Below are 26,903 nucleotides of genomic sequence, written 5' to 3'. Positions count from 1 at the left end.
TCAATCCCTAAGTATTGATTATCTACCTGTATTAAAAAGTTCAAAACTTTCAATCCATATACTGTGCTAATAAGAAGTTCCTGTGGTAGTCTGAGGTTTAATTCTCACAAAACCAAATGATCTATAAAATTTCATTTGCCTTAAAGATGTGGGACATCAAGTTGGAATTGGTTAGTCTACTAGGTCTAATAATCTAATAGAGCAATTTTCAACCAATATGCCACGACAATTTTTAAAACATACAATACCTGACTATTTAGTCTGTAGCACTGACCTCTTTTCCCTTAAACTGTCAAATTAAAAAATGACAACAGCCAGCACAACAGCCATCCGGTGTGAACCATAAATACATAGGTCATATAAGAGTTTCATCTTATTGGTCACATTGCACAATAAGAGTAGGTAATTACCATTTTTTTAATCAATCAAAATTGTACCTGTTTTTGTCAGATTGGCAAAAAATATATTTTTAGTGTGCTGCAGAATTTTAGTAATTAGTTTATGTGTCATGTGATGAAAAATGTCAAAAATCACTGACCTAATACATGTAATAACATATTCACTTGTGTATGTCAGTTATATCTGATTTTTTTTAAGAGAATGATTTTTCTTTCTGGTTTATTATGTAACATTTTTAAAAAATCACATAAGCTTGTAATCTCAAAGTATTCTAACCAATTACTTTTGGAACACTGTTACCAAATGTTAATGGACTGATTGAGATCTTTCATAAGATGACAGACTTAAATAACAGTTTTCATGGATAAGGACCACATCTCATTAGCTATGTTTTCTACATTAAAATAATTCTATATTTAACTATTACTCATCTGGCCTGTATTTAAATGTTGTACAGACAATATATCCTAATGGTCTGTTCTGTTTTTTTTTTTCATTTCTGTTTCTTTTTAAATAGTTAATTTAAATGTAATCTTGCTTTCAAATAAACCAGCGGCCCAGATCTTATAGAAATTAATTCTCATATCACTGAAAATGATATGAAAGGAAAAGATTGAGAAAAAGAGAGTGAAACATATTCTTTATTACATGCGTTGGCTTGGTTTATCTCTCTCCATAAATCTTTCTTCTAATTGACAGACATGTACATATTCACCTCTAGTAAACACATTAAAATTCAGTTGCTTCTACATGTCCCTTCTACACTAATGTAGAAATAGGTGACCTAAGAAATTGGCCACACGCTGCTGGGGTCCTTGGCTACTTAAAGTTAAGTTGGTTATAAGGTGTTGCTTTATGATATGCCAAGAGTGTGCTGACATCTCTTCAAATCCCAGACCAGCTGTGTTCTAAATATGGAACTTGGGTATATAGTTAGCCTCTCTGAACTTTAGCTTCCTTATTTGTAATGATACTCATCATTATCAGTTTATCCTGAGGATAAAATTAAACAGAATGAATGCCCAGCATAAGTCAGCAGCTGTTAAATTAATGTTTGTCAGTAGTCGAAGTAGTAGGACAGGGAGAAATAGTATCACCATTACTATTTTCATGCTCTGTTGACTAGAGTGGTGTTCCCAAACTTTACAATAAATAACTTTTTCTATTAAGTGAAATTTTTCACTTAATAAGACAATAAAACCATTTGAAGGGTGGGGGAGACCAATTATTCAGTGTTAGTTCTTTACAGATTTCCTTATGTCTTTACTGATAATGAAATTATAAACAAAATCCCATATTTGAAACAAAGAAATATGGGCATAAATTTAAGAGACTGTTTTTACCTTCGGAAATATACTCAGAGTGTATCTATAAATATTTATTCCAAAATCAACATTCCATTTTTATAATGCTGGTGAATTTATTAAAAGCTATTATCACCTAAAACATTAAAAATAAAAGATATATTTACAAAGCCCAAAAATATACATTCACAACGCTAGAATTCTGAGAGTTCTAAACACCTATTTAATTATGAAGGTAAGTCCTAGGTTCATTTTGAAAACTACAGTCTTTTAGGACTAAAATAGTATTAAATCACTAGTGGCCCAGTGCACAAATTCGTGCACATTGAAAGGAAATTAATTAGAAGAAATATTTTAATATTGCAATTCGTCCTTTCTCTATAATAGAAGTGTCAGAGATGAAAGAAAATTAGTAAAATGTATATGAAAATAATATATAAATTGATTAATAAATAAACAATAACATGATATAACAACAGCAAAGACATGATATAAAAAGAAAAACATGATATAAAAACAACATTGAAAAAACAATGACTGATAAATTGATTAAACTTATTCTAACACTGAGGCCACTGTCAAATGGGGACAAATCAATTCTTGGAATCAGAACAACCTCTCTTCTGCAGATCCTATTAATACTTAAGCTTTGACTATGTTAGGTCTCAATCTTTTTATAATAAATCTAGTACCATTACAAAGACCCCATTTACTATTAGGATTTCTCAGTAGCATGGTGATTGCACCTACTTTCAATTCTAATTTATGACACAGCATTCCCAAAGGAGTAATACTTTTAAGAAATTCAATGAGAAAATTTTCCTTTTCAGCATCATCCAGTGAATCTAGTATTATTGTCGATTACACTGTCGTCTCTGAGTCTTAATGTAATATTCATTCCCCAGCCTTTTTCACCATGTGGGAAAAGAATAGGATATGTCATTGCATCTAATGTAGGAAACAGAATACTGATTTGTTTCATTTTAGTGGCATTTGTATTATTGGGATCTGGTTTACAATGAATGAGCAAGTCCATTTCAAAAGGAAGTCCTCCATTTCTGAATATGATGGCAACTTCAGATACACAGGGATAATTATATCTACTCAGATAACTACTACGATCATATTTAATTGCCATTGTTACTTCTGTGCGACGCTGCTTTCTTTCAACTTCAGAATGTCAACAAAAACAACCAAATTCACAATCACAATGGCAGATCGAAACACATGCATGCGATTGGCGCCCGGGAGAGCTTTATATGTAACGAGCATGCACAAGTCAACTTAGCCTTTTATAGATAGAGAATAAACTTGCTTAATTAGACCCGCTTTCTGATTTAGCTAAACTTTTTCCAGCCCAGTGAAGCACCCCAACTTCTCTTTCAGGTAATTGTCAGCAACACAGCAGTCAATATCAACACGAAGCACATTATTATTATGCGTCACGCAGGGAGAACAAAGGGTAAACTGGTTAACTGCAGCAGTGTTTGACTATATTCTGCACAGTGAGAAAACCTGAGGTCTTTTCAAGGTCCTCCATTTCTTACTTCTTTTCAGTAGGGTCAAGTTTATAAACTTTCTAAATCTCTGTTTTCCAGCTAATGGAAAGAAAATAGGACTCCACCGAGTCTCCTATCTACCTACTCCAGGACTTCTGTGAGGATCAAATGAGATGAGGCACAGGAAAATACTGCACAGACATTTGGTTACAGTGTAAAGTGTTTCCACCTGAGGCTAGTCATCGCTAGGGAGAGGAAGCCAGGTGTTGCTACTTGATGTCATTACCCAGATGGTTGGACACTTAGCATATTAGCCTTTTATACAGAGCAGTGGTTCTCAACATTGGCTGCACATTAGAATCACCTGGGTATCTTTAAAATCCTGATTTCTGGGCCTCATCCTCCTGAAATTCTGTTTCTTTGTTACTAATGTTGTGGCCTCACCCCATAACAAAGAAACAGAATTCCCGGAGGATTCTAATGTGCAGCCAAGGTTGAGAACCACTGATATAGATAGATCCTTTAAGTTTGAAATCAAAAGAAGATTAGAGAAGATATAAAATAAGAGTTTCAGGTTTGAAGGGCTGGGGTAATATTAAAAAGAGTAACATATAGTTGATGAATGTTCCAAACCAAAGATGTTTTTTTGAAGGTAGTAGCTTTTATGCATAACCAATTGGAATGTCGCATAAATTGTTCTTTTGATAACTAAATTATACTTCAATCTTTTCGAATGGAATCTTTCAAAATTTTGTGACCCTATTTTCAAAACACAACTAATACGGGATAATAAAAGCAAGCAACAATAATAGGTACCACGTGTTGAGCAAATAAGCACTGGCTATATATGTTCCTAATTTAATCCCACAAACAACACTCTGAAGAGACATTATTGACATTTTACAGATGGTAAAACTGGGACTAAGATCAAGGCAAGTGGCTTGGTCTATCTCTCTCCATCAAGCCACACAGTTTCCATTTTTAAAAAATAAAGTTTACTCCCATTTAATTATTAGTACATGTTTCTAGTAAATATCCCTCCACAGCTGAGGAAAGATATAAAAAGGACATTTTGAATTCAGGGTCCAGACACAGTGGCGTTGCCTTCCAGTTCATTATTGAGCTTTTGGAAAGACAGCCAAAAGAAATTATTCATAAAGAGTCATGTTCCTTTTTAGAATTTTGAAATATAGCATGAAAATCCTTCCCAAATGAAAGTTGGTGATTACAAGTCTCCTGAGTTACTTCATGGTTTCCTACCTTCGGTCTCAGTGCCAATACAGGAATCCTTAGGAACTCGCCAGCTCCTTCGCAGCCTCCTGCTTTCCCTGACACCCACCACTTGTGTATTTCTTCATACTGATGGAGCTGATTTTGAGTGGGGTTTTGTTTTTTTGTTTTTTGTTGGATATTTTTAAATCCTCTGTATGATCTTGTCACTGTGTTATAAAGCCAACCAAGAGCAGGGAAAGCCATTTAACAAATTTGTAAATTATATTTCAGATCCTGAAACTCTCTCTTTTCATTAGCCCTGCAAGTTCATAGAAATATGCCTTGAAGTAAAGTTTATGCAGATCTCTGTTCAGACTTTAAGGAATAGCTTCTTTTTACAAATACAAAGTTAATTGTCAAAGGGGCATATATAAGCAGTATGTACAAAACTTAATAACTTATATAAGATGTAGGTGCAAAAATCCCATCTATATAAATAAAAGCCTAAGCAACCATTATGACCAAACGACCAGAAAGACTGGAATGACGGGTCGCTATAACACGCACTGGCCACCAGGGGGCAGATGATCAATGCAGGAGCTGCCCTCTGGTGTCATTGCACTCCCACAGCTGGAGCACCACTCAGCTGACCAACCCATCCCAGTGGCCCACCAGCCCTGAGGCAACCACTCGCTCCCTCAGTAGTCCTGCAGGTCCAATCTCCAGAGAACAGGCCAGGCACCAATGGACCAGAGCCTCCAGCACGATCCCAACAGTGCCACCGGCCTCCTGGAAGTCAGCCTTGGGCACCGTGGCTGCTTCCCCTTCCTAGACTCTCCGCAAGGAAGCAAGGATATAAAAGCCACCACCAGGTGGCTCCCAACAGCCGGTGTAAGCATCAGCGGGACCTGGGCTGGCAAGGGCGTCCCACCACCCACCCAGAGAGCCGATCGCATCCCAGCCTTCCCCACGCCCCTCAGGGCCCCACCCATGCACCAATTCGTGCACCGGGCCGCTAGTAATTCTATAAATCAGAATAATGACCGGTAGGAAGGTACAGCTCATTGTGTGGTCAGCTGTCATTTGCTGCTATGGTCTGAGACCCAGATGAGTTTTTTGCAGCAGCACCATGTAGTCGGTGGCCTTTCCCCACCGAGTAGGAAACAGGGCTCCTACCCACACACCCCTCAGCCGTGCTCTCCAATGGCAGGCCGACTTGCCTCCCAAAATCATAGGTACCCGTTTCCAAAGCTCCCGTAGGAGTGTCATTGACCTTCACAGTTGCCAGGCCTTCCCTGCTCTGCTGAAGGGAAAGCAGAAGTGGTCTATGAGCAACTCCCCAAATGCACCTTTGTCATCTGCTGACTATCCCAATCTGGAAATCACAAATATATAAGATGCATGCGTAATATATACATAATGTGTAATATCAACATGTATAAGATCAGAGCTGCAGTCTGAGTTGCTTATTTTTATGAGAGTGACTTTATTATGCTGTTAGCATGTAGAACATTTAATTCAGTCAGGAAATGAAGATGAGTATCTGTTGGCTTTTTCGCTTTTCAGAATATGAAGTTATATCCAGAGAAAATGGGTCATTCAGTGGGAAGAACAAGTCCATTCAAATTACAAATCAAACCTTCTCCACCGTAGAAAATCTAAAGCCAAACACAAGGTAAGCAAGCCACCAGTGCTATTACAGGTGAATTCTGAGAGTGCAAAGTCAGAATGAAGGAATGGAGTGACATCATCCCTCTGTGTCCTCAGGGAGGGTCTAATTTGCATTTCATTCTTTGGCTTTCACAGCACTTGAAACCTCTAAAGTCATATTTTGCAAATATGCAAGTTACTGGTGGGGATACAAGAGCTAACAAGATGGTCTTGTAAGTTAACATATAGCTGGGAACACTGAAAAATAGAAGTTCATTAGTACCAGATGTTGATATTAAATACCAAAATTTAGAGAAGAAAGTCTGTGGACCAGTGACACCTGGAGTGTGCATGAGGTAAACTACATTTGAAGTACAGAAGAACTTAGCTGGCATGATGGAAAGGGGAGGCCAAGGAAATAAAAGCCTTGAGGTAGATGCAAGGGTCAGTGAGTAATAGTTAATGCTTAAGGTAACTAGAGATGAGTCCCAGATATAGCAAACCTTTGCTTTCGGGTCTTTTTATAATAGACAAATGAAAACAGATTTTTGAAAAAAAGATATAAATAATATTAGCATCATCATATAATAAAAAACTTTTCTTGTTATCCCTCATTGCACATTGACACCAGGTTGTTTATATTGCTACTAGAGACCCGGTGCATGAAAATTCATGCACTGGAGGGGGTCCCTCAGCCTGGCCTCCCCCCTCTCACAGTCCAGGAGCCCTCAGGGGTGGGAGGTGACCTGGCGATCGGGGGAAGGCGACGCCCCATCACACCTCTGCTGCTGCCACTGCCGGCAGCACAAGCCTCGCCTGGCCCTGGTTACCTGAGCCTTTGGGCGGCCCTGGGCGGCTGGGCAGCATAATCCAAGGCTCGCCTGTGCCTTGTACTGGCCCTGGGCAGCTGGGGGGCTGAGGGGACTGGGGGACTCTGGAGGCAGGCACGCGGTGCTGCCCCGGAAGGGCTGAGGGGACTGGGTGCCACCATCTTGTGGCTGTGGGCACCTCCATCTTTGAGGGCGGGGCAGCCAATTAGCATATTCCCTCTTTATTAGATAGGATGTAGTTTTGTGATTCTTTTATAAATCTAAATTACACAATATTTTGTCAGTTTACTTTATGATTACAAGAAATATAAAGGCCTTAAGACATTTCTAGAAATGCAGTAGGGTTTTTTTGTTTGTTTGTTTGTTTAGTTTGTTTTTTAATATATTTTTATTGATTTCAGAGAGAGGAAGGGAGAGGGAGAGAGAGACAGAAACATCAAGGATCAGAGAGAATCATGTATCAGCTGCCTCCTGCACGCCCCACACCGGGGATTGAACCCAAAACCCGGGAATGTGCCCTGACTGGGAATCGAACTGTGACCTCCTGGTTCACAGGTCGACGCTCAACCACTGAGCCATGCCAGCTGGGCTGCAGCAAGGCTTTTTATGTTTTGTTTTACATGGCTGAATTGCCAAATTTAGGCATGTCAAACAAATCAAAAATCAAGGAGATTCTTAAATGGATACAGCCAAGCATTTTCTTAACAAAGTCAATATGCTAAATGGTCCTGGACGGAATTTTACTCTCTGTGGGAAATCAATCTCTCCTCAGACTCCAAAACACTATTCGGTAAATTGTCTGTGCTTCCTGTTTAAAAGGAAAAACAACTGGCATCTTGAGTTATAGTCCACCAAGGAACATAGAAGAATTTTCAGAGGGACACAATCGGGAATTTTTTCAGAGAATATTGCATAGCTCAGTGAAGTTCCTCAGTGTTGAAAAAGATCAGCATAGGTGAGGGCTGAAACTCCAGCATCGGAGACTTTGTTCATAAATTTCACCTCCTGTATCTTTCACTGTCATCAATGGATTGGATAGAATTGGATATTGACTGTGACAACGCAAAAGAGCCCGTTTTGGCTCTGTCAGCAGGAAGCATCTATTTCCTTATAGATGACTGCTGTATATTAAACTCTAGTCCAATTCTGCAAAAATAACACTTTTCCACAAGCTTCTTTTTCAAACTTTCTATTTTGAGCTATAATATGGAAAATTTTGCAACTGCTGATGTTCTTAAAGGATTTAAGTTAGCCAAAATAAGCATATATTTTAGTAATGATGATCTTGGTTCTGTTTTCTTAACAAGATTAACAGAGACAGAGCCTTTTTTACTATAATACATTTTAAAGAAAAAGTAAAAAAGAAAACTCATTTAAATTGGACTTTATAATAGCGGACTTGGGTTTACAGGACTTGGAAGGAATATCTCTTAAGTTTCCTGCTTTTTATACCATTTAATAAAAAGTGGGCTGTGTCGTACACAGGAAATACATTGAAAAGCATCCAATTTCTAAATGTTCATTGTGTTCCTTTTCTGAATCAAGCTGTCCTCAGAACTCACAGTGCACCTATTAGCTATAATCAGAAGTAGGACAGTTATTCCAGTGACATTTTCTTTTTTTTAATTCTTTTTAATCCTAATCTGAAGATATTTTTTCCATTGCCTTTTTTTTTTAAGAGAGAGAGGAAGGGAGGAAGAGAGAGAGAAACATCAATGTGTGAGAGACACATCCATTGATTGCCTCTCACACAAGCTCCGACTGGGGCAGGAGATCGATCAAGCCTGCAACCCAGGTATGTGCCCTTGAATAGGAATTGAAGCCGAGACCCTTCGGTACATAGGCTGACGCTCAAACCACTGAGCACACCAGCCAGGGCTCTAGTGACATGTTCCGTGTGGTTTGTTTGTTAAGGGTTTGTGTTTTCATTTATTAAGTGCCAGCCATATCTCAGCGGTGTGCTTAGTGTTGTGACTACAAATCAATAAACATGGTGCCTGCTCTTGAGAAGCTAGAGGTTGGGGTGGGGAGAGGGTAGGCAATTAATAACAGCTTATACTACACAGCGTGGTGAGAGCTCTGGTAGAAGTATGTCCAAGGCGCTATGGGAGCCTGGCGTGGGTGGCTCTTCACAGGGTCTGGGGAACTTGGGAAAAATGTCCTGAAGACAGTCGCACCTGGGCTGATCCTTAAGGATAAGTAGGAAGGAGCTATCGAGGTGACTGTCTCGGGAAAGGAATGTCAGCGAGAATAGCACTGTCAATGCAGAAGCAAGAGTGGCATGGCTGTGGGCAGTGAGCAATACGCTGCTTTTACCAGTGTGAGAGGGGAAAAGTGGGCCGAAAAGGGAGGCAGCACAGAGAGGTGGCGGCACAGACAGGTGCAGGCTAGGCTGTGGAGAGCCTTCCATGCCAGATCAGGAAAATGGGTCAAGGAATGAGGAGAACTTGAAGGAGGGTAACTGGGGAGGGACTTGTTCTTTCATTTTTGTTTTCATTTTGACTTTCATTTAGTTGAAAAAATCATTTTTATACTTGAGCTACTTATAATGAGTGACTGTTGGTGAAATAAATCTACCAAAAAAGAACATTGTGTTAATGTCGTGTAAGAACGCCATTTTGGCATCTTGTTCAAGAAAAGTACCTTTGGGCTGAGTTGCATTTTACCCTGGAATCACAGGGCCAATCTGGGATTCACATCTAGCTTCTGGTCTAACTGTTGTAGGATGCGTGCACATTGTTTCTGTTTTTTGCCTCAAACTGAAATACAACCATGTCCCCTTTATCCCGCCCTCATGCTGTGTGTCTTCCTTATGTCTCTTGTCCTTTGTCAGTGGGCCTTCTAAGGAAGACCCCTTACAGCCTATTCTCATCTATAGGCAAAGCCCAAAGGGAGGCCCTTTCTGCGTGTGTCTTTGGGGGAGAGCAATACTAGATTTAGTTTAGGAACCCTGCTGACTTTTACTACAAGGCATAAATTTGAAGCCATTCAAGTGTGTCTGTATGTGGCTTACTCAATATTATTTTTAGAGTTTGGTATAATTGAATGAAATCCATTAGGATATAAAGACTGTTGATGTTCATATATATGATTTCACCAGGATTTATGTTGATAGCCCCTAATGGGTCAGGATTTAAAAGCTGTATATCAGTAATTTGAAGTAAAAAAACATCTTCCCATTGGGGGCAAATATAATGCCTGTGGGTGTAGAGGTGCTGTAATGAAAATTGTTTTGCCTACAATAAATGAAACTATGTGGTCTTCAATAGGTCCCAGTACCCAAAGAGCCTGTGAATGCATACCATGCTCTCTTAACAGAGGCATGCAAGAGATTAATTTGTCTAATTTAATGAGCAAAGGTTTTGAGCTGAAATATTAAAAACTATTTGTTGAAATCCCTATTAGTCAAAGTAACTTGATAAGTTAAGGAAGGAAGAATAAGCTGAAGTCTAATTATTTCATTGAATTTAAGGTTTCGGAAGCCTACAAGTATCTAGAGCAGGGGTCCTCAAACTACGGCCCGCGGGCCACATGCAAATACAAATATTGTATTTGTTCCCGTTTTGTTTTTGAACAAAATAAGATATGTGCAGTGTGCATAGAAATTTGTTCATAGTTTTTTTTTTTAAAACTATAGTCCGGCCCTCCAACGGTCTGAGGGACAGTGAACTGGCCCCCTGTTTAAAAAGTTTGAGGACCCCTGATCTAGAGAAACAAAACTAACACCCATGAAACAAGCATCATAAGACAGCATAAAAGAACATGCCAGTGTGGGACTTACACCCAGTTCTGCAATTTATCAGGAGAGAAAGCCTCACAGAGCACTTGAGACTATAACTTGGCAGAGCGGTTAGGAAGGAATGGGACAGGCTGGCAAGAAAAGAAAGAGAAACAATAGCATTCAAGTCAAACCCACGTGCATGGCTTAGGTGAAATACAAGTAGTCCTCAAAGTTACTGTGGACAGCAAGGCTGCAGCCAGAATAATAAAATTACGAGTTCCCAAATTTAGGTTCATTGGCTTTTTGATGCAAGCTTTTTTCAGACCGTATCACATTGTAGTTTCATTCCATTGTATCTACTGCTCAACCATGGCCCAAGATTAATGCTAATAAAAGATACTGTAAAATAAAGAGGAAGTATGTACAGGATGCAGCCAGCAAGTGGTTTTCATTAGCTTATAAAGAATGACTTTGGTCACATTTCAATGCTTGGGAAAATTTTATAATCAAAATATATGGTAAAATTGAATTCCCAAAATAGGCAAACTTTGAAATATAACTATTCTGAAATTCCCTATTTGAAAAGCTGAAGAAGATAACTTCTAAAAGAATTCCAATCCTGCCCTGACCGGTTTGGCCCAGTGGATAGAGCATTGGCCTGTGGACTGAAAGGTCCCGGGTTCAATTCCAGTCAAGGGCGTGTGCCCTGGTTGCGGGCAACATCCCCAGTGGAAGATGTGCAGGAGGCAGCTGATCGATGTTTCTTTCTCATCGATGTTTCTAACTCTCTGTCCCTCTCCCATCCTCTCTGTAAAAAAATCAATAAAATATATTTTTAAAAAATAAGAGAATTCCAATCCTGGAAGGCATGTGTAAATAATTTATTTTAATAGCATTTTCCATCATTTGTCCAGACTAAAAAAAAAAACAAAAAAAAAACTGAGCTCTAAAATAGGTGGTAATTACTGGCTAACCTTTATACACAGAGGAGGGTGGTGTAGAGAGTTAAGTGTTAGAACATTTAACACAGTTAGAACAAGGCAGAGAAAATACATCTCTAGAGCCTGAAAAAGAGCCCACAGTATGGGACGAATGCCTTGCTGCTGGGAGGGTTCAGCTCCATACCTGCAGGAGATGTTTCTGTTTATAGAAAGTGGAGCCACACAGCTATTCTGGGGCACGTGGAGGCAGCCCCAGCCTTGTCAATGACCTAGCTAGCCCATACTCTTAAGATTTATTTGCCCCTTCTTTTTCCCCATGAAACCTCAATGTGTGCCTCTTATTGAACCTTGATGTGTGACTCGTATTGAATTAAAAGAAAAATATTAAGAAGAACCTCTCCTTTCTGGAACCAACCTCTTTGTTTACAAAGACCACTATGATAATTATTAGTTCTGTGAACAGAACTGATAAAGTATATGACTTAAACAATTGCACCACTGCTCGCAGCAGTTCTCAACCTGTGGGTCGCAAACAATGAAAATACATCCTGCATATCAGATATTTACATTACGACTCATAACAGTAGCAAAATTACAGTTATGAAGTAGCAACGAAAATACTTTTATGGTTGGGGTCACCACAACATGAGGAATTGTATTAAAGGGTCTCGGCATTAGGAAGGTTGGGAACCACTGGCTTAAAGGATTAGGAAGTGTGGACTAATTGATCTCCAGTCTCTCCCAACTCTAAACTGATATCATCTTATAATTTCTGAAGCCAGGCACAGAATCAGTGGGAAAACTGGAACTGAAATTAAAACCAAAACCTAGGTCAGTTTTACATCAAGTAGACTTGTCCTGATAATCCATTTTTCTTTGAATTTGTGTCTGTGGTATGCAATTTGTTTTCAGAGAAATTGTTTTTAATACTCATTTTGATAATCCATTGATGGGCCAGGTTCTTCCTGATGAACTGGTTGGGCAACATAGATGGACACACGCAATTGCTGTACTAACAAAAAAGTCCTTCAACCTCACCCTTCTCTTCACCTGAGCCCGTGGCTCTCCTCACTGACTAAAAGACTGAAGAATCCACTGTGTGTGCCAGACTCACATGTGGCCCAGCAATTTCCTATGGAAAATACACTCTGGTAATTAAATAAATCAAGTTCACTAACCTGCTCAAGTACTTCTACTGTCCTCTGTGGCTTGGCGGCGGGGGGTGGGGGTGGGGGGAACAGTTCTTCTCTCAGGCTGAAACCTCCCAAAGTTTCCTGCAGCTGACAGCAAAGATGGTTTGGGACTATTGCTTATGTTGTTTGATTTAATACAATTTTGGCGCTAAAAGTAAACGGGAACAGAGGCAGCAACTTATAAACTGTAAATCTGGCTGAAGGAAGCAGGCATATGGAAGAGCCATTATGTCCTTCGTGGTATTTTTGTGAAATTCTGGTCTCTGCAGACCCTGTGTTGAACTTTCAGCATCTCTTCTCCTGGGCTGGGTAGAGAGGAGTAGAATAAGCCGCCAGACCTTAGCCAGTTTATCTAGTTTCATTGTAGGTACGGGCAGCAAAACAACTGCTTCATTAAAGAAGGGAGAGATATAGGGACTGGTCACTTTTGCAACTTTTCTTCAAGCAAAAGGACAGCTGAAAGCATAGAACTCCTCTAGTCTATAAAGAGACTAATCAAACCTTCTTTTCACATCACCATAGTCTTTTCATTAGTTTTCACTTACAGTTTTTTAGTAGTTAGTAGAGGGGTGTCAGAAACTCACAGCAACACTATAATTACAGTGCAGCCCAGATCTTACATTTATGTCCCCCCCAGAAATGGGAGACACGAGAAACGTCTCTGAGGCACACCAAGCAGCTAGTTGGTACCTGATGCCCACTGGTACCTGCTCCCCTCCACTCTGCCCCTGACTGGGACTTACTTTGCCCTCTAAGTCCCCACAGCTCTGCCCTTTTGCTCCTCACCTGTGTTCCCAGGTCTGCATATCTGCATGTGGTGGGAACCCAGAAATGCTTACTGTAAGCCTGCAGTGTCCTTGGAGAACTGATTGACTGGGTTTCTCGTTCCCTGTTTGAGCGCCCCTGACTCTTCCTTCTTATTCCACTTTTTTCTTTCTCCCTGACTGATGCCTCACCTGAATGAGGCTCAGATACTTCAAGACTACACTAAGGATAAGATTAGCTAACCAAACAATTCAAACAAACAGCTAAGAGTAGCCTTTCTATATAAAAAGTAGGTTGCTTGAGGTTTTTATGAGACTTTTGTTAGAGTGAAAACCAGCTTTTTAAATCAATGGAAGTATATAGAAAGTTCATCCACTAATGAAAAGTATAGTCAGCTCTATATTAAGGGAAATGGTTATGGAGAGGAATAAAGAAGGGAGGCAGGAGATGGCAGCAGTGTCTGCCGTAGCCAGACCTGAAGAGTATTCTCAGGCTGGATCCTCTAGGCTGGCGCGTCCCTGACAGTTTTGCCCTACAAATTCCCACTATTTGAAACCCTAGTTTTTTACTTTTCTGAAAATTGATATTTAATGCTTATGCTGATGTTCACAGTTATTCTCAAACTCTACCTTCTTCTTTATTATCCCACTCCTCTGGGATAAAAATTGGAGCTTAATACCAGAGAATATTTAGACTCACTATGTACCAGACCCGTTGGAATCTATTATCTCATTTAATCCTCACCAAAAAACCTCACACTTTTCTACCCTTTAGAGGTTATAGTTAGTCACAAGTAACATTATTACCCTCATTTTTCTGCAGGGGGAAATTGAGGCTCATAGAGGTGAAATAACTTACCTGAGAGTCCCACAGCAGTGCAGCCGTGAGAACAAGTCTCTTTCCGGCTTCACCTTCACCATAGTGCCACGCTGCTCCGACAGGGAGACTTGGGAGAGTATTTCTGTTTGGGTCCATACCTACCCAGGGGAACCAGGCAGGGCATCTGCCGGAGGGACTTGCTGGGCTTGTCCTCTGAGAGGCCCAAAGGTTTGACTACAGCTGTCATCTGGACTGCACCCCATTCAGATATTCGTTTTGATTGAAGAGTTCTTATCCATGGCTTTTTAAATTTAATTTTCATTTTTATCAGAAATCCATGTACATGGTTTTAAAACTCAAATGTTACAAAAAAAAACTCTCAAATGTTACAAACCAGTTCATTTCTAGTCTTAAATTGTTTCCCAGAAGCAAATCTTTTCAATTATTTTATTTTTCAGCTTTATTGAGATATAACTGACAAATACATTTGTAAAGATAAAGTATTCAATATGATGATTTTTTATATATAGTGAAAGGATCCCCCCCACCACCACACACACACAAGTTAATTAACACATCCAACACCAAGTATACATTTGAATTTTACTCTCTTCACACATTTCAATTATACAATAAAATGTTCTTTATGCCGAACCGGTTTGGCTCAATGGATAGAGCGTCGGTCTGCGGACTCAAGGGTCCCAGGTTCGATTCCGGTCAAGGGCATGTACCTTGGTTGCGGGCACATCCCCAGTAGGAGATGTGCAGGAGGCAGCTGATCAATCTCTCTCATCGATGTTTCTAACTCTCTATCCCTTTCCCTTCTTCTCTGTAAAAAATCAATAAAATATATATATTTAAAAAAATGTTCTTTATTACATCCTTAGGCCTTATTCATTGCACAACTGAAAGTTTATACCCTTTAACAAGCTCTATTTCCCCTACCCCCTAGCCCCTGGCAACCACTTTTCCACTCTGTTTCTGTGAGTTTGAGTTGTTGTTGTTTTTTAGATTCCACATATAGGTGATACTGTGCAGCATTTGTCTTTCTCTGTTTGCCTTATTTCACTTAGCATAATGCCCTCCAGGTCCAACCCATTATTGCAAATGTAATATTTCTTTCTTTTGTATGTGTGGGTGTGTGTGTGGGGGGGGGGTTGCTGTTGTTTTTGTTAATCATCACCGAGTGGGAGGGAGGGAGGGAGAGAGGGAGAGGGAGAGAGGGAGAAGGGGGGAGAGACAGAGAGAGAGAGATAGAGAGAGAGAAACATCAATGTGAGAGAGACACATCAATTGGTTACCTCCCGCATGTGCCCTGAATGGATCTGGAAACAAACCTGCCATTGTTTCCTACCATTGTAGTCAGAAAATATGCTTGCTTTGATTTCAGTTTTTTAAAATTTATTAAGACTGTTTTGTTTTGTGGCCTAACATATGATCTATCCTGAAGAATGTTCCATGTGTGCCTGAGAACAATGTATATTCTATTCTTCTCAGAAGCAATGTTCTGTATATATTTGTTAGGTCCACTTGATATAACATACAGTTTAAGTTTAATGTTTCCTTATTAATTTTCTGTCTGGATGATCTATCCATTGTTATAAGGTATTGAAATCCTCTGCGCCCCACCCCCAATTGCTGTCTGTTTTTCCCTTCAGATCTGTTAATATTTGCTTTATATATTAAAGTGCTCTTATGTTGGGTGCATAAATATTTACAAGTGTTATATTTTCTTGATGAAGTGACACATTTGTCATTATACAATCATCTTCTTTGTCTCTTGTTACAGTCTTTGGCTTAAAATCTATTTTGTCTGATATAAGTATAGAACCCTGCTTTGTTTGGGTTCTATTTTCATAACATCTTTTTCCATCCCTTCATTTTTAGTCTGTGTCCTTAAAGCTGAAATGAGTCTCTTATAGGCAGCATATATTTGGGTCTTGGGTTTTTTGTCCACTAAACTACTCTATGTTTAACTAATCCATATACATTTAAAGTAATTAGATAATTTAATCCATATACATTTAAAGTAATTGTTAATAGGTATGGACTTACTATTGCTATTTTGTTCACTGTTTCTGGCTGTTTTGTAATTCTTTTGTTCCTATTTTTCTCTCTTGCTCGCTCCCTTTGTGATTTGATGATTTTCTGTTGTCTTTTGCATTTATTTTTCTCTTTATCTTTTATCTATCTACTATAGGTTACAAGGCTTACATAAAACATCTTCTTATAACAGTCTGTTTTAAGCTGATAATAACTTCAAATGCATACAAAAGCTCTACATTTTTGCACTCTCCTCTTCACATTTTGCTTTTGATGACACAATTTAAATTTTTTTACATTGTGCATCCATTATCAAGTTATTGGGGCATAGTTACTTTTGATACTTTTTTCATCTTTGTATTAGTTATGTAACTTACCCACCAGATTACAACACTAGGATATTCTGAATTTTACTATATATTTACTTTTACCCAGTGAGTTATATATTGTCATCTTTTCCTCTCATTAATTTAGCATTGTTTAGTTTCAGCTTTAAAAACTCTCTTTATCTCTTCTTGTAAGGTTGGTGTAGCTTTTGTTTGGGAAATTCGTTCTCTTTCCTTCAATTCTTTTTTTTTTTTTTAATGGATGCATTTTTTCTGTAAAGATTTAAGTATTGGGTAAACTTTTTTTTTTTTAATATATTTTATTGATTTTTTACAGAGAGGAAGGGAGAGAGAGATAGAGAGTTAGAAACATCGATGGGAGAGAAACATCGATCAGCCGCCTCCTGCACATCTCCTACTGGGGATGTGCCCGCAACCCAGGTACATGCCCTTGACCGGAATCGAACCTGGGACCCCTCAGTCCGCAGGCCGACGCTCTATCCACTGAGCCAAACCGGTTTCAGCTCTTTCCTTCAATTCTGAAAGACAACTTTGCCGGGTAGTTTTTTTATTTCAGGCACTTTGAACATATCATGCCACTCCCTTCTGACCTGAAAAGCTTCTGCTGAAAAATCTAATAGTCTTATGAGAGTTCCCTTGTACATAACAAGCTGTTTTCTCTTGCTGCTTTTAAGATTCCCTCCTTGTCTATAGCATTTGACAATTTAATAATAATGTTGTCTCAGTGTGGATCTCTTTGGATTATCTATATTTGGATATGTGGACTTCCTGGATCTGGATGTCTCTTTCTTACCCCAGGTTAGGGAAGTTTTCAGTTATTATTTCTTTAAATACGCTTTTTGCCCCTTTCTCTCACCTCCTTCTGGAACCCGTATAATGCATATCATGATCTGCTTATGTTTCATATGTCCCTTAAGCTACCCTCTTTTTCTTTCTTTTTTCCTTTTTATTCCTTTAATTGGATAAATTCTAGTGCCCTGTGAGGTTTGCTGATCCTTTCTTCTACTTGATTTAGTCTGCTGTTAAACTCTAATGATTTTTTTTTCAGTTCAGTTATTGTATTCTTCAGCTATATGTTTTCTATTTTGTACTTTTTACTATTTTCTTTGTTGACATTCTCACTTTGTTCATGCATTGTTCTCCTGGTCTTAATAAACATCTTTACAATTGTTATTTTGAACATTCTATCTGGTAAATAACTTATGTTCATTTCATTAAGATCTGTTTCTGGAGATTTTTCTTGTGGTTTTGTTTTGATTTTGGACCATATTCCTGTTTCTTCATTTTCTTTGATTCTCTTTGGTGATCTCTAAACATGAGATAAAACCGCCACCTCTCCTAGTCTTGATAGACTATTATTATAAAAGTGAATCACTTTGATCAATCCAGCCAAGTTTCTAGTTGTCTCTCAAGCCTCTGAGAGTGTCCAAGCCACTTTCCTTGTTTCTAGTGGCTTCAGGAGTTGAGGGTGTGCCAAAACTTGTCAGTGTCCCAAAAATGAGAATGGCAGTCAGCACGTAGATGCAGGCTGATTATAAACTGGACCCTCAGGTAGCAGCTGGGCAATTATGTAGTTAAGCCCCTTCTAGGGAAACACTGGGAGATGGGTGTTTTTGCCTGTTTCCTCTCTGCTGGGCCCAGATATAGCTGTGGGGAGAAGGGAATACTCCTGCACCTGTTAAGAACTGCTTCATTTGATACAGTACTGGGGGGCTGAGGAATACAAGCCCCATTGGCTCTCAGAGCCAGGTAATCTGGGGGCCATCCCTTGGGCAGCAGCCACAAAAGCTGGAGTGCCAGCCATTTGCAAAAATTCCTTCCAGGGAGACACTAGTAACTTGGTTTTGTTGTTGGAGTGGGCTGAAGAGAGAGGGCAGGAAAGGTGTTTGCTGTTTCCGTCTCTGGGGAGGATTGCAGCCAGTCACTAGATGTGTGCTGAGGTTAGAAACCTCATCCTCAGGTAGAGTATGCGGGAGGTTTTGCCTATGTCCTCTGCTCTAATCACTGGATGGGGGTGGGAGGTGAGTGCTCAATGCATTTGTGAATAACTGGGTTTTGTTTTGCTATATTCTTAAAGGTCTCATAGACACAATCCCCATTGGCTTTCAGAAATGGGTATTTAGAGAGTCTTAGAAGTTGAGAAAAGTATCACAAATGTTGGCAAAATCCAGGTGCTTGATTTGAGGTCCAAACCCTTTGCTCCTCAGGGAAAAGCCGGTAGTTGGGAGTCTGCTCCTGCTCGTATGGCCCTGCGGCAGGGGGCTCTGTCAAGTGTCTCAGCCTTTTCTAGGCATTTTGATGTGGGTGGGTGTTCTGTCATTTGCCCAATGTGTAGGAGCTGTTCGGCTAGTTTCTGGGTCACTTTCATTAGGAATTGCTCTGTGTGCAGTTATACATTCGATGTGTCTGTAGGAGGAGGGGAGCTCAGAAGCCTATGTCACCATCTTGGTCACCTCTGCAATTTCCAATTATTTTAGCTATTTCTTTGGTCAATTAAATCCGTATTTCTAGACTGACCATTTCTCAGAATGATCAAATACTCAAGTCATCTATATGTTCCATGTACTTTTTTATGGCAACATCTCCTGGAATTCCTCAACATCATCATCTTTTGGCTCTCTCCTATGTTCAATAACCTAACTCGTACATCTCCTGCCTCCCTTCTTTGTTTACGCCCTCACATTGTGGCACTTCTTCAGAAATACATCTTGGAAAAAAGCTTAAGGAAGATAATATTTTTTAGTCTTTGCATATCTGAAAATATCCTTGTTTTACCCTAATACTACCATTTAGCTAGACATGCAGTTTAGGATACAATGAAGATTTTTGAAGACATTGTCCCATTGTTTTCTAACTTCCAGTGCTGCTAGGAAGTCAAATGTTATTCTGATTCTGGGTCCTTTGAATGGGACCTATTTTCTTCTCAGAAACTTAAAATCATTTCTTTACCCCCATACTCTGAAATTTTGGAACATTTGTGCTTTGGAGGTTTTTTTTCTTTTTTCATTTTTCTGGGTGTACATTGGGCCTTTGTAATCTGCAAACCCATGTCTTTCAGTTCTGAGAAATTACATAATTTCCAGGATAATTTCCTACCCTTCTTTTCCCCTATCTCTTCTAGAACCCACTACCTAGGTATTGTATTCCTGAAATAATCCTATTTTCTTATTTTCTCTCACTTTTCATTTCTTTTTGTTCATGTATTTGTAAAACTTCCTTAACTTGATCTTCCAAATCTTCAAAGTATTATTTAAATAGCTTTACTGTGCTTTATAACTTTTTAATATAGCATCCCATGCTTATTTCCTATGTATAATCAATATTGACCTACAATGTCATAGACCTTGTGATATAATGTGCTTCTTGGGGAAAACCTTTGCCACTTCAATATTTTCTCTTTATATAGGGTTTAATCTGCCAAAAATATGTACCTTTTAGTCCCCATGCTGTTAAATTTACTTTAAAATGATTTCTTCAAAACTTGTCAAGTATCACAAAATGTTGGCAAAAAAACAAAGTTTCTTAGGAGTATTTGTGGCCACACTACAAATAGAGCTGAAGTATAAATAACTGCAAGATAAAAAGACAAGGAGATGGTTCCAGCAATCAGAGTTAGCCAAAGCACAGGGCTGTTGGCAGTGGCCTGGAATGTGGGATGCATTGCCCACTTGAATCAAAGTCCAGATGCCTGTGGTTTCTTTTTTCCATTATCAGTTCATCATACTGGTTTGTTTTTGTTTTAAGGTCATTGAGCTTCTGAGCAAGAATCTCATCTCTAGAAAATATTCCATGCCAAAACTCCCTATGTATGTGCAATTTATTTAAATGAGTGACATGTGGTTTCATATCGGCATTCTCTTATTGCAAATGATAAATGGCATCTTATATCAGTTGATTAGGTTACAAAATGCTTTTTTTAAAAATATATTTTATTGATTTTTTAGAGAGAGGAAGGGAGAGAGATAGAGAGTTAGAAACATCGATCAGCTGCCTCCTGCACATCTCCTACTGGGGATGTGCCCGCAACCCAGGTACATGCCCTTGACCGGAATCGAACCTGTGACCTTTCAGTCCGCAAGCCGACGCTCTATCCACTGAGCTAAACCGGTTTCGGCAAAATGCTTTGATGTGCAGTCTCAGTAAAAACCCAGTACATTTTTTTTTTTTTACATATTATTATTTATTTCTGAAAGGAAGGGACAGGGAGAGAAACATCAACGAGAGAGAATCATTGATGGGCAGCCTGCTACATGTCCTCTACTGGAGATCGAGCCCACAACCCGGGCATATGCCAACCAGAATCAAACCCGGGACTCTCCAGTCCGCAGGCCGATGCTCTATCACCTGAGCAGAACCGGCTAGGGCAACCCTGTAAATTTTAATCTTCATCTCACAAAGGTTGTAAAAGCAGACAGCACAATGGTTAAGAGCCTCAACATTCTTAACTGAAAGAATGGGATAACATTGATCTCTTGGGGTTTGTGTGTTACTTTATATGCACAGAATGATTCATGTCTCTGGCATATAGTAAGCACCCCTACAGGGGCTGCCACTGTTGTAATGCTAGAATCTGTCTTAAGGATTCCAGCAGTGTGTGTTAATGCTGTCATCCTGTTTTTCACTTATTTGTAAAATATCTTCCTTTTGTTTGTTCTGCATTCTTATTCAATTACAGACTTCTCAAAAAATGGGGATTATCTACCAAAAGCCTATACAAATTTGAGACTCACCATACTATCAGCTGACTCAAATTGATTTTGCATCCAAAATACTTTCTGCATCCAAAACTCCTAGTTTTAGGCAAATGGAAACTAGCTTTACTATTTGAATTTCTTAAAAGGATGTGCTCTGCTTAAGTATTCTATGAATTACATTTCTCAGTTATTGCATAGCAATTTAATGTGTACTTAAGGATATAATCAAACATATAACTCCAAAAAGATCTGGGTTTATTTGGGTGTGTTTTTTTTTTTTATCCTCATGAGAGGATTTATTTACTAATTTTAGAGAGAGGCAAGGAGAGGGAGAGAAAGAAAAAGATCCTTCTGTTGCTTCCCATATGCACCCTGACCAGAGCTTGAACCTGCAATCTGTTTTGGTGTATAGGCTGATGTTCCAGCTGAGCCATCCGCCAGGCCTATGTTTTGGTTTTTAACATAAAAGCTAAGAGCCTACCAGGGGTGGGCAAACTTTTTGACTCAAGGGCCACAATAGGTTCTTAAACTGGACCGGAGGGCCGGAACAAAAGCATGGATGTAAATTCAAAGTAAACATCAACTAATATAAATTTAAAGTAAACATCATTACGTAAAAGGGTACGGTCTTTTTTTTTTTTTTAGTTTTATTCATTTCAAACGGGCCGGATCCGGCCCGCGGGCCGCAATTTGCCCACGGCTGGCCTAGCCCATGTGAATCTAATTTGCAGAGATGAGAGAAGTCTGCCTTTGTGCCTATGCTCTTCAAGAGGTGACACTTCCGTGTCCCTATCCTGGAGATGATGTGGCTTCCTGTGGTCCACAGAAGACCTGAGTTCCAGGGAACACAACCAGGAAGTCCTTGTAAAGACATTTTTTCATGTGCATTTGTTTCCATAGCTTAGTCTAATAGTTTCCAAATGTCAATGGAAGCAGGATTCAGCTCAGGAACTTGTTATAAATTCCTACCTGGACCCCCTCAAAAATTTGATTCGATAGGATGGAGCAACAAATCTGCATTTAAAACAAACTTTCCCCACAGCTGCTGCTATGCGATTCCAACATAGGTAGTGCAAACCCCACAAAGAGAAACACTGCCTAAGTCTAAGGCTTTGAGGGTTGGGCTAAAAGGAATAAAAAGGGCTCTCCCTCTTTCTTCCCCCAGGAAGTAGTTGAAACATCTAGAGAAAACCGCGGGTCCTTGTTGCGGGAATGGTCTGGGCCCACCACATACCTCTTTCCTATATATCCATTACCAACCTGCCCAGTTATTTCTACTCATTTGGGCTTTTTTAAACAGAGAACTATTTTATTAACTTACCCTGTTCTTATACAAAGCATTACACAAGCTGTTTAGAAAGTTAAGGTTCAATATTTTGTTTTCCTTTCCTTGTGCTTCTAGAACATATGTCCATTCAAAACAGATTCAGGAAGGATGTTAGTATACAAGGGAATGTTGTCTCCCCTGAAGAATGCATTACAATTTTATTTTCATTTCCCCCTACACAGCTATGAATTCCAGGTGAAACCAAAAAACCCACTTGGAGAAGGCCCACCCAGCACCACAGTGGCATTCAGTACTGAATCAGGTAATCACATCAACAGCAATTCCCAACAAGGATGTAGAGGGCTACAATGTTTTGCAATAGGGAACTTGTTTGAAACCCAGCCAAACATTATGTGTAGTTTCTTGAATTTCCAAAAATCCTCTATGGGACAAAACCAATTGTGGAAGATGCCCAGAAGGAAAGACCACTTATGTTTTTCCTCATATATTTTGATGTAAGAAAAAAATTAGGTATATCAGTTTAAAAGAAAAGTGTTTAATCTATACTCAAAAATCTAGTGAACTAATGGTCTTCTGTATGCCAGCAACAATGCCTAGAATCAAAATATCAGACATGCTGAGCCATACATCTTAAAAGGAAACTCATTTGATACGTTTGTTTTCTGATAAGCAGCTGTGAAATTCTCTTTTGCGAGCTATTAAGCTCCAATTCCCTAATGAAATAAATATATACTCACAGCATCATTTGTATAATTTTACACCAACTGCAGTTCATGGCACGTTGGTGATTTATCATCAGTAATTTTTGTATGAAACTAAGAGGAAGCTTTTAAAACGGAAGTGAAAGCTAGAACAGCAATGAAGATGTCTACCTACTCAAATCACAAATAAAAGATACAGCTGACTATCTGGCAGAAGATTTCCAATTGAGACCATTTCCAAAACAACACCCCCATACTTTCCAATTCCATTTTAGAAAGAGTAAACTATTTTGTGGGTAAAATTTCTTTACTGTAAGCACCCACCTTCTTCACTGCACCACTGGAACGCTGAGACCTACTTACTTAATAACTTCTGACTCTGTTGCCATTTCTCCTCAGCGGATCCGAGAGTGAGCGAGCCAGTTTCTGGTAAGTACCTGTCTTGATATGAACCTAACTACATGCTTTTCTAAACTGATTCAACTACCCAGACATGGCAGAATGTAAGTCATGATAGCAATCAGGTGCGAATGCGTATCCAGAACACTCAGTTTCATCAAGAGTCTGATGTTTTGGGAACAAGTTGGATATTTTGAAGCTTGCTTTCATTCATGTACCAAATTTTCTGTATAATAACTGTCAAGATATAATACCCTCATTTCCACTTTTAATAACGAGTCACATTAGAGCAGCTGTTTAAATTGTATATGCTGCAACACAAAACAAAACCTGAATTCTCTCAGGATGCTGTCTACATCTAGCACTGCAAAGGCTATTCAACACCTAAAAATACGCCTCTACAACTTTATCACTATTGACAGGAACTTAAGTGGGGCCTTATGTGTTTAACTCCTATAATATTTTGGCTCCAATATTTAGCATTGGAGAAAACCAGCTGTCAGCAAGTTGACAGTGAACTTTGCAAACTGTTTTTTGTTTGTTTGTTTTTTTAAAGCTTTTAGGACAGCTCTTCAGCACCAAAATCAGATACTAAACTCAAATCTTATGTTTTCCTTATGCAGGAGGAAGAGATGCCATCTGGACAGAAAGACCCTTTGATTCAGACTCTTACTCAGAATGTAAAGGCAAACAGTATGTCAAAAGGACTTGGTATAAAAAGTTTGTAGGGGTGCAGCTATGCAACTCCCTTAGATACAAGATTTATCTGAGCGACTCCCTCACAGGTAAGCAAGACTACCTGCTGTTTTGAGTCTTGTCTATCAGGGAATGCTTTGCAGCATTCTGTAAAACTTGGTTTTTTCTTTGGACAGAAACTAAGGTATGATGTAAATACAAATATTCTTTTTGAACAAGAAATAGCCTAGAAAACAAGGATTTAAGACATGCTATTAGAAGGTAAACAATGAAAATGCAATTTGAACAGTGCTATCATGGCAAACTTGAATGTAAAGACACTAGCCACATTCAAGCTCAATTTTGTTACAGCCAACCAAAGATAAAAACCTTACTGATAATAAAATGGGTGTATCTAACAGTCCTCATGGGAGGAATATGACAATCAAAATTTTAAGTCTGTTAACGACAAGATCAAGATTACAACAACTGGCTGGAAAGGCTATGTAACCCCTCGCTCCAGACCCAGCAGCTTATTTTCACTTCTCTACTCCTACAATAAAAATTTTAAACAAATAAGGCTTAGAAAGGTAGGCATTTGTTCAATTATTCAATAGTATCTGCTTTATTCAGACATTGTTCTAGGTGTTAAGGACAAAACAGCAAACAAGACACAAGCAAGCCCTCTTGTAGCTTACAATCTAGTTGTAGAGCTTTGAAAACAAACTTAAAGAGTGGAACAAAACGGCTGAATGGACGCTCCTTTAATTAGAAGTGCTAGGAAAAGCCTCTCTGAAAAGATAACACTGTGCCAGGAAGAAAACTACGAGAAGGCACCAACCAAGCAAAGATCTAGGGGAAAGCAAAGATGGAGGGAAGAGAAACTCAAAGGCCTGTGGCACAACATGCACAGCCAGTTCCACTGGTGTGGCTGAGGCTCAGTAAGAGGAAGACAAGGCAGGCAGGTGTGAAATCATGTGACACTTTGGGGTTTCTTCTGAGTACAACAGGAGTTTGCTGGAGAGATTTATGGGAGTAACATTACCTGAGAAGCATTTTTAAAACATGTAGGATATGAGAGGAAGAAAGGAAGAATAGAGAGGCAAAATGAAAAACAGGAATGTCAGCTGGGAGACCATTTCATAGTTCAGTCAAAGGGCACTGATGGCTTGAACTAGGGCAAAAGTACAAGATCAGGAAAGAATGATTATTTGGAACAATGTGATTATTTCAGAACTAGAGGCCTGGTGCATCCGTGGACCAGTGGGGTCCCTCAGCCTGGCCTGTGCGCTCTTGCAATCCAGGACCCCTCGGGGGATGTCAGACTGCCGGTTTTGGCCCTATCCTCACAGGCCAGGCAGCCAGGGAGGAGCCTGGGCTGGGTGCTGCGCAGCTCCCGCTCATCCTGGCCCCACTGCGCCTACCACCACAGCTCGGTAGCGAGCTGCCGGGGAGACAGGAGAGGCTCATGCCACCACAGCTGCACTTGCCAGCCATGAGCCTGGCGTCTGGCACTCCCACTGTGGGAATGCACTGACCACCAGGGGGCAGCTCCTGCGTTGAGCATCTGGTCAGTGCGTTGGTCAGTGCATGTCGTACCGGCCAATCGTCCAGGTGCTTGGGCTTTTATATATGTATACTAGAGGCCCAGTGCACAAAAATTTGTGCACTCGGGGGTAGGGGGTCCCTCAGCCCAGCCTGTGCCCTTTTGCAGTCTGGGACCCCTCGGGGGTGACCACTTGCTGGCTTAGGCCTGCTCCCCAGGGGATTGGGCCTAAGATGGCAATCAGATATACCTCTGGCAGCCCGGCAGCCCTCGGGGGATGTCCACTTGCCAGTGGGGAGCGGGACTAAGCTGCAGTCGGACATCCATAGGGCTGCTGAGGAGGCAGGAGAGGCTCCCACCACCACCACTGTACTGGCAGCCATCAGCCTGGCTTGTGGCTGAGCAGAGCTCCCCCCAGTGAGAGCGCACTGACCACCAGAGGGCAGCTCCTGCATTGAGCGTCTGACCCCTGGTGGTCAGTGTGTGTCATAGTGACCAGTCATTCCCAGTCTTTCTGCTGTTAGGGTCAGTTTGCATATTACCCTTTTACTATATAGGATAGAGACCTGATGCATGGGAGGGGGCCGGCTGGTTTGCTCTGAAGGGTGTCCCAGATCAGGGTGGGGGTCCCCACTGGGGTGCCTGGCCAGCCTGGATGACAGGCTGATGGCTGTTTGCAGCTGGTCACACCCCCTTCAGGGTGGGGGTCCCCACTGGGATGCCTGGCCAGCCTGGGTGAGGGGTTGAGGGCTGTTTTCAGGCTGGCGGGTGACTGAAGCTCCCAGCCTCTTTTTTTCTTCTTTTTTTTTATTCTGGGATTTATTTACCTTCTATGGCTGTCACTGGAGCTGAGAGCCGGCTCCAGCTCTGAGGCCGT

General features: G+C 40.1%; 1 protein-coding gene across 1 annotated transcript in view; it reads left to right on the top strand.

The window, feature by feature from the left end:
* The window catches only part of ABI3BP (ABI family member 3 binding protein), a gene marked incomplete at its 5' end in the record, with an annotated part of 259,565 nt that overhangs the window by 229,621 nt on the left and 3,041 nt on the right, over positions 1-26,903 (top strand). The window contains 4 exons of the mRNA XM_081086424.1: positions 5,981-6,089; positions 22,927-23,006; positions 23,806-23,835; positions 24,429-24,590. Of these exons, the coding sequence (XP_080942550.1) occupies positions 5,981-6,089; positions 22,927-23,006; positions 23,806-23,835; positions 24,429-24,590 (381 nt within the window). The remainder of the gene's footprint in view (positions 1-5,980; positions 6,090-22,926; positions 23,007-23,805; positions 23,836-24,428; positions 24,591-26,903) is intronic.

This window comes from Myotis nattereri, assembly GCF_964212035.1.
Source record: "Myotis nattereri genome assembly, chromosome: 3".
Classification (NCBI taxonomy): Eukaryota; Metazoa; Chordata; class Mammalia; order Chiroptera; family Vespertilionidae; genus Myotis; species Myotis nattereri.
Note: the sequence above shows the minus strand (reverse complement) of the source record. Positions and strands in the feature narration are given on the sequence as shown.